Source organism: Solea senegalensis, linkage group LG21, assembly GCF_019176455.1.
Source record: "Solea senegalensis isolate Sse05_10M linkage group LG21, IFAPA_SoseM_1, whole genome shotgun sequence".
NCBI lineage: Eukaryota > Metazoa > Chordata > Actinopteri > Pleuronectiformes > Soleidae > Solea > Solea senegalensis.
In genome coordinates, this window is record NC_058040.1 from 11,678,180 (window position 1) to 11,696,413 (window position 18,234).

General features: G+C 38.1%; 2 protein-coding genes across 3 annotated transcripts; one reads left to right on the top strand and one right to left on the bottom strand.

Moving 5' to 3' along the window:
* Positions 1 to 469: 469 nt before the first annotated feature.
* pde6b (phosphodiesterase 6B, cGMP-specific, rod, beta) lies at positions 470 to 9,544 on the bottom strand. 2 transcript variants are annotated; one of them, XM_044012097.1, is made up of 24 exons: positions 9,395 to 9,544; positions 9,047 to 9,311; positions 8,630 to 8,941; positions 7,402 to 7,554; positions 6,457 to 6,546; positions 6,225 to 6,365; positions 6,061 to 6,135; positions 5,913 to 5,977; positions 5,724 to 5,790; positions 5,591 to 5,638; positions 5,354 to 5,503; positions 5,137 to 5,280; positions 4,966 to 5,031; positions 4,686 to 4,835; positions 4,449 to 4,556; positions 4,221 to 4,330; positions 3,950 to 4,037; positions 3,760 to 3,860; positions 3,557 to 3,664; positions 3,197 to 3,260; positions 2,793 to 2,867; positions 2,355 to 2,438; positions 2,107 to 2,260; positions 470 to 1,887 (listed from the first exon to the last, which is right to left on the bottom strand). In XM_044012097.1, exons 2-24 carry the CDS (start codon positions 9,203 to 9,205, stop codon positions 1,835 to 1,837), a joined length of 2,565 nt encoding a protein of 854 aa, XP_043868032.1. In that variant the 5' UTR covers positions 9,206 to 9,311; positions 9,395 to 9,544; the 3' UTR covers positions 470 to 1,834. The 2 variants fall into 2 exon arrangements, with proteins under 2 accessions (XP_043868032.1, XP_043868031.1); XM_044012096.1 differs by having other exon boundaries at positions 9,047 to 9,544.
* Positions 9,545 to 14,284: 4,740 nt separating this feature from the next.
* rbp4l (retinol binding protein 4, like) lies at positions 14,285 to 16,442 on the top strand. The gene is made up of 5 exons (XM_044053699.1): positions 14,285 to 14,369; positions 14,691 to 14,808; positions 14,901 to 15,037; positions 15,752 to 15,864; positions 15,950 to 16,442. The coding sequence occupies exons 2-5, from the start codon at positions 14,692 to 14,694 to the stop codon at positions 16,171 to 16,173; spliced, it is 591 nt and encodes a 196-aa protein (XP_043909634.1). The 5' UTR covers positions 14,285 to 14,369; position 14,691; the 3' UTR covers positions 16,174 to 16,442.
* Positions 16,443 to 18,234: the final 1,792 nt, after the last annotated feature.

The window sequence follows — 18,234 nt, forward strand, 5'->3', positions numbered from 1 at the left end:
TTACACCTTAACTGATTGTAATTGAGGGGGAGGTGTAATGCTTTGTTTAGGCTGTCCAAATGAGTGGTTGTCAGTGCAGTGTCCTAAGGATAGCATTGCAAACCTGTGCGCATGTGCATGCTTTAGGTGTGTATATACCTGTCCTTCAGTATAGGATGCGAGCCTGGGGCTACAGCATGCTTGTAATCCCAGCCTACTTTAGCAACAATCCCAGGATTAGGGTCAGGGACCAGCAGTAGAAAGTGCAGTGCAGACAGAAAGTGTTCCCCTAATATGCTTCTGTGTTGTATAATATTGTAACCTTCAGTGTGAGCTCTACATTGCATTATAGCATTAGATAGTTCATAATACTAGTGCTGCCAGACTGCTAATATGGGTTTACTTCATTTCATGTTGCTACACTTAAAGTAAAAATGTCTTTTATAAGATATTTCCAGTTAGTATCACAGATAATTAATCCACAGATACCTGAAAATAAAAATTTGCTTTATTTTGGTTGTCATTGTACACATGGTTCACATGAAGAGGCAAGCTTCAACATACTGACCATAATGTAAGTAGTCTACTAAAAAAAAATATGTATATCTGCATATATTAAGGTACTGCCTGTATAGTCTAATACAACTTGGTCATCTCTGATACACCTGTGCTTTTTTTTTTCTTCCATTCTTCAAATACCTGTACATCAGTATGAGGCAAGCATGGTAAAACCATTATTTGATAAATAACAGAAATAAACTAATAACTCATTCTCAAAAATGGCTAACTCCAGAGAAGAAAAGCATCTACTATGTTTAAACTAGAAAAATAATAATATATATATATATTTACAAAAGGAGGGGAAAGTATATACACTTCTGGTTCCTGGTCTTTTATTTCACTTTCTTTTTGTTTTTTGCTTTTGACTTGTGTTTCATTCCCCTTCACATGAAAATGCATCAGTTCGTATTTTAAAGACCATGGCCTCATAGCTCGAGTTAGTTCTCATTAGAAGAGCACTATGTTTGACCCCTGCTCCTAATTAAGACATTTCTATAAGGGGTTAATAACTAGTTATGTTTTTGTTTTTTTAATTAATGAAGAACAACAACTTAGATACTGGTTTATGCTTAACAACTTTGACTTCTTCATACTTAATTTTCCTAAACATTATCAGCTACTCTGTCAGATGTATGTACAGTAAGAAGGCATCATGAGTAAGCAACTACAGGCCTGATTACACACGTTAAAGGTAAATTTCTTTAACGGCATCTCATTGTCCCTACACATTTTTAAGAAATTTGAAGCCAAAAAAAAAAGAAGAAGGAATTATAAACAGCCCTGAGCTTGTCGTCATCTACTTTTGGCTCTCTGCTATCGAGGTAAACAAACTCTCATGTGTAAATGTGGAGTGACTGGAAGTAGTAACATGACTTTATCACTTTTGGAGTACATGTACTGTGGTTCAGTAACAGTCCTATCTACATACTGTCTGAATTCACATCCAGAAACACTAAAATGAATATGACATTAATGTACAATTTACATAATATTTCAAACGAATATGACATCAGCCTAGAATGATGACTTTGCCTTAAAGGAACGTCGCAGCACACTTGTTTAGAACGTTCACCTTCACAGGATTCATAGTAAATCCTCAAACATCGGGAAACTGATGCAAATCAAAATCCACCGTGTTATTCCCTGATGTATTTATTTATTCATGGCTCACCTGCTTATTGTCCTTTTAAAATATAACAATTATCTCCTTGGTGATGATAATCTCCTCACTGGCTGCAATTCTGAGGTTAGTCCGTGCTCACACCAATGTGGACACAGCTTTTTTTCTCACATTCTAGCACACTGAGCAGGTTTTGGAGCCTCCACCACTTGGGTTGTTTGCAGCAGCTGTTGGACAAAGAAAACATAACAACAGATGAAAGAAAATCAAGTTATCATTAAAATGTAATATTAAATGTGAAAGAGACTGAAAAATAGCACAATTTCAGATTTCTCATGTAAGAAATGTTGGCACTGGCTTTACCAGATGCATTAGCAGTAACTTAAAGTAAACAACTTTCCAGTAATCCCTCACTGTTGTGTGACTGTTTCAGAGAATCACTGCACCTTTACTGGCAGCAGTCGTGTCGTTAGCAGCCTTCTGTTCCTCTATAGCTTTGAGTTTAGCTTCATACTCTTCTTTCTTGGCATTCCACTCCTTCCTGTTATTGAGGATGCCATCCAGCATGGGCTGGATTTGTGGATGGAAGCGGGAGAACTCCTGAACAGAAAAGTGTGAGAGACAAACAATGTACTTTTAAATGAAAAGGTTACCAAAGATAACACAGTTTAGTTTAATCAGGGTGAAATATCACCTTATAGACGAAGGTGCAGACAAAGTCAATGAAACCACATTGTAGCTTTGGAAGTTCATCTGCTTTGTTCCTGTCCATCATGGGCTGGTGGGAGGGACAAAAACATATGCAGTCGTCAAAAACAATATATTCAATATATTCATGTATATTTTTAGGAAAAATTGTCTGTTATCTGGTTTTATCTTCTCTGATGTGAAGATCTGCTAAACTAAATCTGTTAAACATCATTTTGAGTGTAAGGTTTGGATAAAACAGCACATATGATGATGTTACTAAGTAATATGAGAAATATTGGTGTGTATTTAATTCTATTTTTTGGTTTTATGGTTGCAGACTACACCACATAAAGCCCTCCTTTCCCACTGGTGACAATGTGTCCCCATTTTAACACACATTCTTTAACACACATTCACACGTTATTATAATTTGTAAACTCACAATAGGCTGCTGTTCCAGCACTGTCCTCTCCAGGTCACCCTGCTCCCAAAACTCTGCCGCTACAGACAAGGCAACCTAGACACAAGGAAAGAGAGTCTCCTTTATTAAATCATATCAGGTTTATTCACTGCAGAGAAAGAAACATTTGGAATCCATAACCGACAAATATTAAAACACCCCAAACAATGACAAATTAAAAGCACAAATCCTCAGACATACTTAACAACAGCAACACTCATGTGCTTGAGGTGTGTTTAAAGTTGCACTTGCATGTCAAAAAAGGCCAAATGCATGATATGGTCTAGTTAAAGAGCATACAGCATGTTGTATTTGAATTTGAAAATGTAGTAGTTCAAGTTCTGGCTCAGAAATACGGCATGTACTAAACTGTTGTGTGTTCTTACCTTGCTCTGCACCTCCCAAGGCTTTGTGATAGCAGACAAGTCACATGCGGTCATCATCATAGCCCTGGAATAATAAAGATTTTTTATATCAGAGTAAATTTCAGGGAATTAAAATTGTGTTTGTGTGTACTGTGTATGCTTGGATTTTCTACCTAATAGGGACTTTTTCTGGCATAAACACCATGAAGAACAATAGTCTCCACAAGACCAAAACATGGTTCCAATGAGGCAGAAGCTAATTTCTGACTAGTTAAGTTTAGGTTTAGGTCTGGTTGTGGTTAATGTTGGGATAATGAATGGGAACGCCTTAAAATGACAGCTGCAATAATCTGTGTATGTGTGTGTTTTTTTTCAACTCACATGACGATCTCTTTCCTGGTTGTTTCTAGAGACATGAAGTCGACCCACTTCTTCTCATCCTCATATGTTTTTGAAAGGTCCACAATCTTCTGGAACATGGTTCTTTTCCTGGTTAAGTACACAGAGAGGAACTATGACATTAATATATGTTGAACTGTATCAACACAAAGGCAACATATGGAGATAATGAGAGAACGACAGACTTGAAATAAAGAGCCAGGTCAGTGGCGATGATGGCAATGTCTGTGAGATGAATGACGTGTTCCACCTGTCGCCTGTTCAGGTTCTGGTAGATATTCAGTGTCTGCAGGTTGAGAAGGAAGGAAGGAGATAAGTAATGAGGAGGAGGTTTAGGTAATATATGCGTTCTTTAGTTCACCTCCTCTTTCTCACCTCATCAGCCAAGAGAAACTTTCCAAACTCTAGATGGTGTCGTTCCATGATGGAGGAGCCATGTAGTTTAGCCAGAGGGTTACCAGATCTGTTGGTTTCGAGAAATCGATAGGATTATGTGATCATATACATATGCAAATATACATATTTACTTATTTTGCATCGTTTCATAGTGAGACACATAAGCAGAGTGATGGTTGTAGCCTACATGTTGGCCGCAAACAGTTTATTTGACATTAAATTGATGACAACAGTTCCCAACAGCACTCACTTGACTTGGTACAAGTTGTTTGTCCCTCTGTGATCAATATCGTGCAAGAAGCCTGCGGTTATCATGGCCATTACCTCCAGGTCAGTGTAGTATCTCTTCAGCACTCCCGTCTGAGCACACAGAAAAAAAAACATTCCCGGTAGTAAAAGTAGGATATTATAGGTGAATTAGTAGACATTTTAATATTTTCTGTTGCAAACAGAGGTAAAATAATGCACACACTAATACCGTTAATAATGTAAACATAGTCTGTCCCACGTTGAAGCCATGGCGCCAGTTGTGGTAGGTGATTCGTCTGTAGCCTTTACTGACTGAGTACATGAACCGAACCAGCACCTGAAAAACAATGTGAAAGAAAAATAACTGTCAATCTGGAGTTTGTAAAAATCAAGACAGAAACTTGTTACACATAATTTGGACATAAAAAAAAAAAAGTCTGTGCATTTTCTCATCTGTCTAGATCACCTCTTGAGGGATCTGGAACTTCTTGACCACCCCAACCTCATAGTACATCTGGATCCCGCACTTCACCAGATCCATCTCTGTGCATTTGAAATCCGAAAAGTGGAACTGGTAGATCTCATACTTGTTGATCAGTGGAGGTAGGTCTTTTTTCTTGGAAAGGAAATGATCAGAAAGCAGCGTTAGAATAAATGGATGCCACCTTCATGGCATGCTCTTCAAAAGAAGTGTGTCACACAAACACACAAACGTGAAGAAGATAACAATCAAGAGTTGGTACTACCAGGATGCTGAGGAGCTCGTCCTCTTCACAGTCTTTGGGTTCACAGTCATAGACCTCTCTGGTGTTCTGAGAGACAGAGGACAACAATTCAGTCAAAAGCACCTCACAAAAGAGGGTGTTATGTTCTGACACGATTGGCCTTTTGATGAAGATACAATTCGAAGCACTGACCAGGATGTTCTGTATCTCATCATCCCGACATCTGACATGGTACAGCACCATATCCTGAGCGATGTCTTTCCGATTCTCAAGTCTGTTCATTTTGTCGTAAGTGTCGGTGTTCAGAGCCGACCAGCCCAAGAACTGGGTCAAAGCCTGAGAAATCAACGGCACAAAATCAGTATCAGGGGGACAGAATTTAAAAATGTATAGGAGTGATGAATGTTACCTCCATGAGCTGCTCATCCTGATCGTCGAAAGGCTTTCCGTCCTTTCTGTTGTAAAAGGTGGCCACACCCACTATCTCTTCTTTTTTGTTGACAATTGGCAGCGAGAGAACATTCTTTATGGTCCACCCACTGCTGTCAAGTGGCTCAGTCTGCAACATCGAGCAAGAACATGAGCAAGAACAAGATCCAGCACTTTTTTGTCCACCTTTACTGCTTTTTGTCCTTTAGTCTCTCACCTGAAAACTGAACGTCTCGTCAGAAGCTGCATTCATGATGTTACAAATCTAAGCAGGGAACGGGGAAAACAGTCTCAGAGAAGTGCACAAGTGCTCTAACTTGGTCTTAATTGGTTGAGACATAAGAACTTACAAAACCAGTCTCTGCAACATAAGTTGGTAGGCCACTGCTCAAGGCCCAGTGATCTGCTGCTGGAGTTCTGTGTGACAGACAGATTATTCATTGTTTTTCATCTTTTATTTTTACAATACAGGCTTGAGAGTTGTTGGTGCTACATTTCCACCCTGAAGCAAATCTGAAAGTAACTACACATTAACTTACGGTATTACTTTGATGTCTTCTTTTCCATGCAATATATAATCAATAACTTTGTAGAAAATGACCTCCTAGAGTAGACAAAAAACATGAAGTACATAAATGTCTTCAAGCAAAGGAGTGCTGATAAACAGTGATTGATTCATGAAAGTACCCGTCCATCTGGAGTTACAGGGCCAGCATAAGGTGGCTGTTCTCCCATCAACACTGGCCAGATGTCAAAAAACTCCTGAATAAGAAAAGAACCGTCACACATTGTTATAAATGCATGAATGCAAAATTCAGTGCAAGAAAAAGTCCCTCATACGGGACGAGTACCTTTTCCTTCGTCATGTCCAGTAAGCCGACGGAGTAGCGGTCACAGTTGAGGTAGGCTCGGACTGTGTACAAGGCTTTGTGAAACTGTCGCTCAATGTCTGTCAGCTCTTCAAACACCTTGTTGGCCGACCACAGCAGCAGCTGGGAGACATGAACACGGTCAGTCAGTTCACAAAGCTTTATGCATGTGTCTGTATTTGAGTTGAATGAGTAATAGCGTCCTGTCCTTTACCATTCCTTTACGTGTCTCACAGCTGTGGAGGTAACTCAGATGGTAGATCTTCAAGTTCAATGTGGCGATTTTCAGATACTTTAAAAAAAGCTGAACGGACAAAGAAAGAAGTAACATAGAGTTATATGACACAGCCAGTCTGACTTGAAAGTTATATTATTTCCATTTTCATGACCCAAGAATGAGCCATGTTTTCACAACATAGGTTCTTCAACACACTTCAACAAATGTTCAACATACAATAAATGTCCCATTATGAAAATATAAGGTGCTGTGATGAATTTGATGTGATACCACATCATAACCTTTCTTTGGAAAGTCTTACTCCCCACAAACCATAGCAATCCTCATTTTTGATTTGGCCATATGTAATTTCTCCATCTGTAAACCACTTTTCTTTATTTTGTATTCTTTTGATTTCATTATCTGTTCCTATAAGACATATTTCATGGCTAAGCATCTAAAACAGATACGGCTAAATCCTCAGTAGTGATTTTTAATGAAGGTCCAGTATAAGTTGCTTAAATAAGCTTGTTTTTAGGACATTATTGTCATTATGCTATTAACCTGCTCTTCACATACATAACTGACCTGTCTTCACCTCAGGCTTATCTCTACTTCCAACAATATTCCTCTTTTGGATCACAACATGTGATGGATTAATGACCTGATATAATAAATGGAACACACGCTTAAACACCTTAATAATCCACCAGGCGCCTCAAAGGGAATTCCCTTCCAACTGTAGTGACATACTTTTCTGAGCCCTCATTCAAATTAGAATATTCATCAATATCCAAAAATCCCAGTCTACCTGTCTTCTGATTCATGGTTATAGAAACTATGATTTTATATACTTGAGTCATTTTGGCTGGTCTTAGGTGTAAGATAGGGTTTGGTTTACGACAAGGCTAAGAATGCTCAGTGTGTGTTGTTTATACTCACATCTTCATCCTCAGCAGTGAAATGTGGCCCTGTTCTTTTATTTAGAGCCATGATCACTGCCACCAGGTCTTTGCCGTTGAGGATGGGCGCAGCCAGAACGTTCTTGGTCTCATATTCTGTGAGTTCATCCACAAATGAGCTGAAATACTGGTCCTAAAAGAGAGAGCAAGTCAAGTTTTTAGGTCATATGGAGAAGCTGGACAAACTGGTGATGTTTCATTGGGAATGTTTCATTGGGAATGCTTTAATGTAGGATACTCTAGATATACTTTTTTTTTAATTATGTGTAATAATGCCTTAGAAAAACTAGAATTCACCATTCTGGGCAAATGTGAAATTCCTGATATGAAGCAATGAAACTCCTACAGTGTTAAAGGGGGCAGTATAAACTAGTGAACTCTTTCTGATCGGTTTCAGATTCCTGCTGACTAAATGCCAGGGGCGTCTAATCCTCAGCTCGACCAGAGGCTGATGGGATCTGGAAATAAATGGATTATGTGTGAAAGGGGATTTAGGCCCACACTTGGTCAAGTATAGCTTCGTAGTACTAATGCCTCTTTCACTTGTCTGCAACCAACAGGAACTACGTGACACTTCCTGCAAACAATTAGATAGATCGTTCAGTTTTCTTTAATAATCCATGTAAATATGATTGGACGCTTCAGATGCAGAGACTGTTTTCGACTCTGTAAATCACAGTTCAGCCACATCTCCTATCATAAATAACAATCTCAATCTGATTAAACCTGCACTAGAAGAAATGATACTGATTGGTTGAACTGTTAGCTATTAGGTTATTGTCTATTAAAGTTTACATAATACATAAATAATAATGTAAGGCTTGTCATTGAAAGCTTTGATTTAAAAGTCATGCAGTTCCACTTTTTTCTGACCTTTTTACGCTTTCCGTGTTCTTCAAGACACAGTTAAGATTAGTTTTGATCCCTTTTGTCACTTAAACGTCATCCAGTTGAAATACAAATTGTAGATTTATTTCACAAAGCAGAATTTTATCCTCTTTATCTGCTCTGTGCAGTGGTTTGTGTTGTGCTACAAAGGGTAGATTGACCGAGTTCCATGTGACTACATTAAATAACATGAAGTATTTCTTAAAGCTACTATGTGTATTAAAGGCTGCTGCAGTACCTGGTGGTTGTATCATGAACTACACTGTGACAGTAGATTATTCTGCAGTTTAGGTTTAAAGGTAATTGGTGCATTTTTTTACCTCTTTTACATCCTTCACATTCACATTCTTCTTGGTCAGGGCCACATGGCCGACTATTCCCAAGTCCAGGGGATAGACGATCTCAGAATCCGGCTGCACCACGCAGTCGTCCAGCTCTGCCTCCGCGTTGACGTTGAAAAGCCTGGTTGCGAGCTCTCCGATGCCGTTCCGCTGCCTGTAAATGAACAGGCTGCAGCGGTCGGCGTGGATGAGAGCACTGACCCTTTTCAGGATCTTGAAGACCACCTTCTCCACGTTGATGTTCTCCTGCATGTCTTTGATCAACTCATACATGATTTGGCTTTCCTCAACCTTAAAAAGAAGATTAAAAGAAACAGATTGAAGCTCTTGACCACCAACGTTAAATGTCCTGGTTAAGCTTCTGCAAAAATCTAGTAAATAAATTGTTTAATTTACCTGACTGAGCTCCTGGAACTGACTGAAATCAATCTGCTTCTCAGAGAGTCCTGACACCTTCGCTATAGAGGCAGAGCTCATTGTCTTGGCAAAGTACTGTTTAGCAAATGCAGGATTCCCATTGAGGAACTTCTCCACGTCTTCCTTTTTCACACTCATGGCTCCTTCCTCCTTTTCCCCCCAAATACCCCCGTCTTATCCTTATTCAGCTCAGTGCCGGAGGTCCCGCTCTAGTCCAAAGTTGCTCTAAAGGAGCTGCATCCAACTGTGCTTTGTAGAAGTAAATGGAAAAAAAGTGAGCAAAAAAGGTGCAGCTTATCCTCTAAAGAGAAGAAAAATGGATCTTACCCATGGAAACCAAGAAAGGGATGATAATAATAATAAAAAGAGGAGGGCACATTCAAATGCAGGTATGAGTGTGCTGAGCGTGAGGGAAAGCCCCGAGGCAGAGGGCTGAATCCGAACAATCCTTGTGTCATCAGCAGATAGTGCTGAAGGTTAGCAGGGATCTGCCGCTGCTAAACTTGTCAGCTGATCATCTGGTATCAGATATGTGGCCGCTCAGAATCGGCGTTCACTGAAACGTTGTCGGGTCTGAAAGTTAAATCTGTGCTGAAACGAACTGTAATGAAAGCACAACATGGTTTAATGTGAGTTTTTCCACTTTCCACTCTTTTTTTGCAGACAGATCAGATGTAGAGTAAACTTTCTTACATTGTAGGTGTCACAAAACAAAGAATGAATTCTGTTTTTCCTGCTGGATTTGTCTGTTTTTCATTGTTTATACAGTATATCATTCACAGTATTTATTCTCTCTCACAGATCTCGGTTTACAAGCTCTTTAAGTCCTTATCAAACAGCGTCTCTTCTGGTATAAACCTTGTTCATCTTGCCACTGAAACAAAAAGATGAAGCAGCTAGTTAGTTGTCACACAAGGTGGAAAATAAAAAGATTGTCTGCATTTTTAAAGGTAAATTAATCGTTTCATCGAGAACAGGGAGGTGTGTCTATATTAAGGTTGCATAAACACCTTAAACAAAAGGTCAAATAGATAATCTGCTTCCACTATAATAGATTATGGCAGGTCCTGTGTGTGAGTGTGTGTGTTCTTGTATGTGTATCTTTGTGAGGACATTTTGGGAAAGTAAGGACCTTTTGTCTGGTCCTCACCTTAAAGGTTTTTTGAAGGGGTTTTATGGCCTGGTTTTAGGGTTAGAATGATACACATTATGGCTCAAAACCATTATTGAAAGTCTTCACAGAAACTTCGATTATATCAAGATTTCTGCTCCACCTACACAATCAATAGTTGGATAAAATTGTTCTGCAATCATTCAGGCAACACTACAATGTTATACATTCAACACTACAATAACAGTGTTTTCCCCTTTACTTTAACTGTCAAATAAACTGTGATGAATAAATGAATTATGTTTCATTTGTGCATAAAATGTGAGTCTTACATGTCTTAAAAAAGAAAAACTAATGCAACAAAGAAACCCAGGACACAATTACTGAAGAGTTAAGGAGTAAAGGCTGAAGCAGAGCTTATAACACCTCCCCTTATTACAATCATCACTCTAACTCCTCATTACTGACATTAATGCCACAATTAACAATTACAAATCACCACGTTTTACTCTTCTTATAATCTCCACCCTCCACTTTCAGCACATATGAAACCTCAACAAACTTATTTTTACATTTATTTATTTTTATTCATCAATAATTTGAACCTGTAAGTGTTGTTACATATTGTGCTCTAGATTACAGCCTGACTTGCTCACAGTGAGGCTCACAGTGCTCATGTGTGAGCAAAGCGACTCCTATAAATTGCAGTGCTGACAGTCACCAGAGGGTGGCAGCAGACTCCTATGTTACATGTGCATTTACAGTAACATTGTTGCACGCATGCCCAGAACAACAGTGATGACGACTGAACCCAACAAACACTCGGAATAATGGAGCTCATGTGTGCTTTGTGCTTTTACACTCTGGGCCAGCAGGGTGCGCCAAAGAAGCAAGAATAGTGTGTGAAGGTAGGTCGTGGACACACGTGTAAGGATGAATAGGATGTAATTCCTCAGAACTCGAGGTGAAAAAAACAAAAAAACAACAACTTTTATGAAACTATTCATTTTCCATGTGCAGAACCAACACAAATGCCATGAAACATATGTGTGAAAACAAAATGGGCTTCTTTTTTTATAATATCTGCTCCTGTCAGATGTTTATTTATTTATTTTTTATATTAATTTGCCCAAAGTCTGAAGCACATATTCTTATTTATTTATGTACTTATGCATTTCTTCTAATTGGTTTCATTTAATTCTTCTTATTATTGTTATTTAATGCTTATTTTTCTTTCACATTTTGTGTTGTAAAGCGCAAAGAGCTCAATTTTATGTTTGAAACTTGGTGAAGCTGATAAAATATGATAATTAATTAATTAATATGATAATAGCTTGAAATCTGTAAATAAAAGTATTATTGTATTATTATTATTAGTAGTAGTATTGTTATTTATTATTATTAGTAAAGCTCAGTTGAACAAGTCATGTTTGGGCTCACAGGTTTCCTCAGTTCAAAGGTTGATACATACATAGAGTTAATAAATGTGCTTGAACATGGATGTATGGGCAATAAGGACTTTCCTGTGTTGCAATATTTAAATTAAATCCTCATATGATTCCACTAATTTCCTACATGTTATTATTGCCTTATATAAAAAAGGATGAATAGTAAATCTCTTTCTGTCAACAAGCCATTTAAAGGTCAAAGGATTCTCAGGACTATAAAAAGATGCCAGGTGAAACTAATTCTGTCAACGAACCTTTTTAAGGCTGTGGGATTACAACACTGTCTCGTGTGTGTTTGTCTGTCTGTGTCCACACTGAAGACACTTAACTGTGTAAGATTTACTCAAACATTTTATTTGATATGTATAAAAAAGAAAGATCTACATTAGTATTACAAAGCCACACTGGAAGATGACTTTAAATGTCAGTACATGGTTTGTTATACCCGCAGTAATCTCATGTGTCCACTGTAGTTAATCCAGAGAGTTCAATAGTTCAGTGTATTTGTGTGTGTGAAAGGGAGAGTGTAGCCGCAACTATGCATGAAGAGTACAGCAGTGTTTACTGGCTTTCCTTTTATCCTTTTTTTAAGCATTTAATGGTTTTAACATGTAATCCCTCAGGTTTTCAGGCAGCGGCATTTTAATTATCCCCAAAATCACAATAAAACCCTACAGTGAAGCCGCCTTTTACTGTTTCAGCTTCTCTAGACGAGCTAGTATCTTCCCTTAAGACCAAAGGGCAGCAGACAATATCAATATTTTTTAAAAGCAAACTTTTAACTGAGCTCATTTTATGATTTGAAACATTTTATTTCTTCCACTCTTCAGTCTCCTTATGATTGACGTTGATTCTACATAACAGCATTTCTTATTATTTTATTTTAGTTTTTGCTTGAACTTCCTGACACTTAATGAAACTCTTATTTTCTTCATTTATCTATAATTTGACCCCTTTCATTACCTTTATTAGATAAACATCTTTTACTATATTACGCTTAGTTATGATATAGTTATTTATTTTTCATTTACAAATGATTTTGTAATTCATTAAATTGATGTTGTTGTATTTGGATGGGGCAATGCATATTAATGAACATACAATAAATGGCAGTAAATATGTTGGATTTAGCACAATGCTAATTGTTTATTCTAATTTATTCCCACAGTGTTTTGGTCACTCATTAGTATTTTTGTCTCCAGTTCAGTTTTTACTGAAATCAGGTGTGTGGGGTCTTTGTTTGCACTTCACTTTGAGTTGCATTTCTTAGTATGAAAGGTGCTACATTAATAACTCAAATAAATGACTGATTCATTTATTGAGTGACTGATTGCATTTATGAGTGGCTGCCAGTGAGATGTTTTCTGTGGGTAAAACTCACTCGAACTCGTATTTAATATAAGCCCTTATCTAAGTGTATTATCAGTGCTGATGGTATTATTAGCTGATTATCCCTTTAACTGGAAGAGGTAGACGTGCTGTCTATCTCTCAGAAGATTACACATCCTCTGTTCAGTCAAAACAAAGCAAAAAAATACAATGCAGTTCCTTTGCCACATTATGTCCCTTATACAGAAACGTATATAGCTCACATAATGGTGCTAATGTATATACTTACACTGTACATGTATAATAATGGAAATGTGATACATTGTAACTATTTTTAAGGACTATTCAGAATTGTTATATGAACTTTATGGTTAAACTTCTCTCTGCTGCTGAGTCACATGTTTTGCGTTTCTTTGCTTACTGTGAGCTTTTCTGCAGTCTTTATCTGCTGTGGCACTTTAAGCTCTGGGAACAGGTCTGTGAGGGTTTGGATGTAAGCCACTTTGTTTATTTAATGAACGACAATAACAAGGTGCAAAGTCTCTTTAAAAATGCAAAAATGATTTTCTTACAATCACAATGAAACACAATCAAAGCGATCGTCCTTGCACTCACCAGTAAGTCATCCTGGCATAAGACATATGTCAAATTAGGTAAGTAAGTTAGTAAATAAGTAAATAACATACTACAGCAAAGAAAAAATAAGAACACACACTACTATGTTCTTGTTACTGAATGGCAAATATAAATAAATAAATGATAATTTTGTGTCAAAATATCTGCACAATAAACATAACACTGGAAATCTCTTCTTTTAGTAATGTGATCTGATGTTTTGTCATTATCTACTGTATATAATCATTGTGATGCAGATACACACTTTCTGAGATGGCGCAGTGAGCATGTGTGAGTGTTGATGTCACTTCATAAGTCAAACATCAGACAGCCATAAAGCATCTCAGCCATAAACTGCACCTTCATTTCACATTTTCCTTTTAAAGCAAACACCAAAACGAGAAGAACAAGCTACAAAGCATAACTCATTCAATAATAAATGTGATCATTTTAATAAAATCAAGCAAATACGGATCATTTGTCGGCTGCTGCGTGTGTGTGTGCACACACGTGTTTGTTTCATTCTACTTCACACCACTTACATAAAGGTTTAACTGTTTTTTTGTATAATAAATCTTGGGTAGTTTTGAACACAGAAGCCAGATTACGATAAGGATTTCAACCCCAACAGGATTACCTCTAGATTTAAGCACCTTATTTAGTTCCAAGCAATGAAAGTCTGCCATAAGCTTGTCTGTGCAGTGTGTATATAAAGGCAGCGTCACGACACTCACTGTGGTGGATTGCTTCGAAACTGTGCGAGAATTTCAATCTCTGTTGCTACTCTGACTCAAAACAGGTAAGAAACAAAGATTTTGACCCTCCACCTTTAGGATTTCTTATCTTATTTTATCTTATCTGTCATATAGTAATCACTAAGCATGTATGTGTGTATATTTCCTGTTATACCAGCTTTGGGAAAATAGATACTCATCAGTGTATTTGTCTAATTATATTCTAAGAATCTAAGAAAATGTAAGTGATATAACTGTCTGTCACATATTGTTTGTTGGTCCTGTTTTCAACATCTGGATGAGGAAAATGAAACTCATATCTGTATAAAACGACCTGTTAGAAATAATCCCATGGCTCATGTGGCAATCACTTCTATTCCTCACAGAATGGGATCCTCTAAGCTGGCCCTGCTTCTGGTGTTGGTGTCCTGTGTCGAGCGCTGTCTCTCTGCTTCCTGCGTCGTGGACAGCTTCTCAGTCAAACAGGACTTTGACCCCAAGAGGGTGAGTTAATTCAAAAGCAATACACGTTCACACATTCACATGGCAGGGATTTTATGTTATGAGAAAGTTAAAAAAAATCTATTCTATTGCAGTATTCAGGGAAGTGGTATGCGCTGCAGAAGAAAGACCCAGAAGGCCTGTTCCTGCAGGACAACATCTCAGCCGAGTACACCATCGATGATGACGGCTCCATGACCGCCTCCTCCAAAGGACGCGTCACTCTGTTTGGGTCAGTGTGGAGTTAATTATGCTTTTTTTGTCATTATCAGCAAGTAAAGTCATATAATCTTTAAATTAGCGACTTACATACCTAAGCACAACTCACTATAGACCAGCCAAAACTGGCAAATCAAACAAAGGCCTCTGTGTAACCGTGGCAGCCATCATTTGTCTACAGTGAGCCTCATTATATCTTTGTTGAACCTAAACTCGACTACGCGGTCCTCCCCAAGTTCGACTATAGGTATCAGCAGAATTCTTGACCTGACGCCTCGCTCTCCTCTCCTCCAAACCAAAGATAAACCTTAACTCTGAGATTCACTAGAAGAATGACAGACGATGCCCAACTCTTAACAGCTCTTTGTTCACGTTGGGCATTGTCTCAGTTCTTCTTCGATAAACTTAATCACTGACTCCAGAAAGTCCATCCTTGGTCGTCTCACCTGATAATCAAGGGTCAAGGGCCAGTTGAGGCACAAAGACCCTCTTGAGTCTTTAAGATATGGGAAGTTCAAATATTCAGTTTCCAGGGCCAGACCCGAGGAGAGGTTCTCAGGTCCCTGAAAGTCCACTTTTCCCAGGATTATGAAGGATTAGGAAAATTGGAGTGATGGGATTTCACAGAGGAATGTGGGCGAACTTAACAAAATAGCTGCTCCAATCTTCACGACATGGGAGAGAAAACAATCTTAAGATGTTTACATTTATGTTTTTTTTCTTGCAGCTTCTGGGTGGTGTGTGCTGACATGGCTGCCCAGTACTCTGTCCCTGATCCGACCACCCCCGGCAAGATGTTCATGAACTACCAGGGACTGGCCAGCTACCTGTCCAGTGGAGGTCAGCAGTGCACACCTCAGTAACCTACAGCCCTCCTATTCCTTTTTTTCTTTACTTAAATTCTTCCTTTCTTCTCTCTCACCAGGTGACAACTACTGGATCATCGACACTGACTACGACAACTACGCCATCACCTACGCCTGCCGCACTCTGAACGACGACGGCAGCTGCAGTGACGGCTACTCCCTGGTCTTCTCCAGGAACCCGCGCGGCCTGCCTCCAGCCATCCAGCGCGTCGTGCGTCAGAAGCAGGAGGAGATTTGCATGGCCGGACAGTTCCAGCCCGTCCTGCAGTCTGGAGCCTGCTAAAGAGAAGAAGAGTAAATAAAACAGGAAGTGTGTGCCAGTGTGCTGCAAGAACAGGGAGGATGAGATAATAGAGAGTGTGTGTGTGTCATGTTGTGTATGTGAGAGTGTGACTGTCTTTTTTCCCCTCATTCTTGCACAACAAAGTAATAGATGAGGAAAAAAGAAAAGAAAAGCCGGAGTGAAAACCATGACGTGAAGACTTTAAAGTGGGGTTTGTCACTGTGGTTTTTGGAGAGATTTTGAATAAACGATTTTTTTCTAAAACATTATCGGAAGTCACTCTTGTCATTTCTGTGATGCCACAACGTGTTCAGTCTCATTTCACATGTGTAGATGCACACATACACGCTGTTTTTCAAAATTATGAGTGGATGTTTTGCAGTTACAAGTAAGAGGTCATGTGACAGCTTTGGCCAAAGGTTCAGGCTTTGTAAACATGTTGCACTTTGGTCACGTAAGTGATCGTGATCCTTCCTGAGCCCAGGAAAATCCAGCCGAAGCAGCCAAACTCAACACAATGTGTACCAAGCAGTAATGGGTTTACTTGTGGACCGATGTTTAGAGACGTTAGTCCTATTATGCTAACTCGGCTCACTCCACAGGTCCTTAAAAACTTTATGAAGGCTGGATTTTCAGAAAACAACAAGCAAAATAAGCCAAAATCAAAACAAAAGAGCACAAGGGTAAATACAAACATGTAGAAAGATGAAAAAAAAACACACAAAGAACACAAAGGTGTTCTGTGCATTTGCTGCTTCACACCAGTAGCAGGGAACAACTGGTGCAGTATTTTAAGACTGCAGGAAGTAAAGATGCACAAACTAAGACAGCACAACAATGAATGCATGACAAAAACACAAATGTAACCGAATCAGGATTCCGAAAATACAAACCTATTTGTTCATTTTCTCTTCTTTAACACTCTGATAATTACGTTAAAGAAACATGCATAAGTATTGTCACAAAGAGAAAGGGGCTGTGTGGTCACACAGGAGTTTAAATACAAAATATATGAATGAATGTAAATAGAATTGTAAGTGGATTTCTATGCATACGCTTGTGCAGCTCCAGTGCAAACATTCCATGTCTGGAAATGGTTATATTATTTTCTTTAAAAAAAAGCAAAGCTATATTAATAATAAAGAGAGTAGTCAGAATATTTACTAACATTCAGACTATACTGCATTAAATTCAAAGTTTGCAGCAGCATTTGTGTCTTATACTTTCTGCCATCATCATCATCATCATCATCATGTCTCTACATTCATTCAGATACAACATTCTCTTTTTCTCCTTTTTATATACAATATATATTATATACAAGTGAAACATTAATAATTTGACTGAATGTGCCACTGGTTAAGTGTAATATTATGATGTGGCCACTAGAGTGCACTCAAACCATGTTGAACCTTAAGTTCAAAGACCATTACCATTAGATAAAAAGAACTCTCAGTAAACTTGACATATATGTACATATGTATGTATATATACATACATATATATAGAGAGAGAGGCTCTATGCAGTTTTAAAATGATAGCTTCTTTAAACGGCAGCTGATCATTTTGTGAATCTCTGAAAGCTTTTTTTGTGCCTCACCCTCAACGTATTTGAATAATTGCTTTGGTTGCTTTTGATTAAGATTTGACTGTTCAATTAATTGAAGCCATTGCTTGTCTTCAGATAATCTGATCACCTCTGAGGTCTTTCTCTCTCTCCCTGACAGTTTCTTCCATTTTATTATTGTTTCCTATGTAAAAAACTGTATTTTCTTTGAGGACAATTTTCTGTAAAATTCTGTAAAAGGGCAACTTTTACTAGTTTGGAAATTCGAACCTCCCCATGTGGTCATGCATATAACTGTACAATTTGACTTTATATTATATTATATTATATTGAAAAAAATACTAAAATGAATAATTGACCATTCATTTGTTGGAATTTATTATTGAAATACATTCTTGGGAAAACTACTCCTACTTGTTATTAATAAGCACCTTTCAGAACACCCAAGGACACTTATAATAATAAAGATAATAAAGAAAAAAACAAAAAAAGCT

Excerpts from the sequence above, each read along its gene's own strand:
- pde6b (XM_044012097.1), bottom strand. The coding sequence starts at position 9,205 with ATGAGTGTGAAAAAGGAAGACGTGGAGAAGTTCCTCAATGGGAATCCT. Across the intron at positions 7,555-8,629 it reads ATGTGAAGGATGTAAAAGAG|GACCAGTATTTCAGCTCATT; the intron begins GTAAAAAAATGC and ends TCTCTCTTTTAG. Across the intron at positions 5,281-5,353 it reads AGGATGAGCAGCTCATGGAG|GCTTTGACCCAGTTCTTGGG; the intron begins GTAACATTCATC and ends TTGATTTCTCAG.
- rbp4l (XM_044053699.1), top strand. The coding sequence starts at position 14,692 with ATGGGATCCTCTAAGCTGGCCCTGCTTCTGGTGTTGGTGTCCTGTGTC. Across the intron at positions 15,038-15,751 it reads GGACGCGTCACTCTGTTTGG|CTTCTGGGTGGTGTGTGCTG; the intron begins GTCAGTGTGGAG and ends TTTTTCTTGCAG. Across the intron at positions 15,865-15,949 it reads CAGCTACCTGTCCAGTGGAG|GTGACAACTACTGGATCATC; the intron begins GTCAGCAGTGCA and ends CTCTCTCACCAG.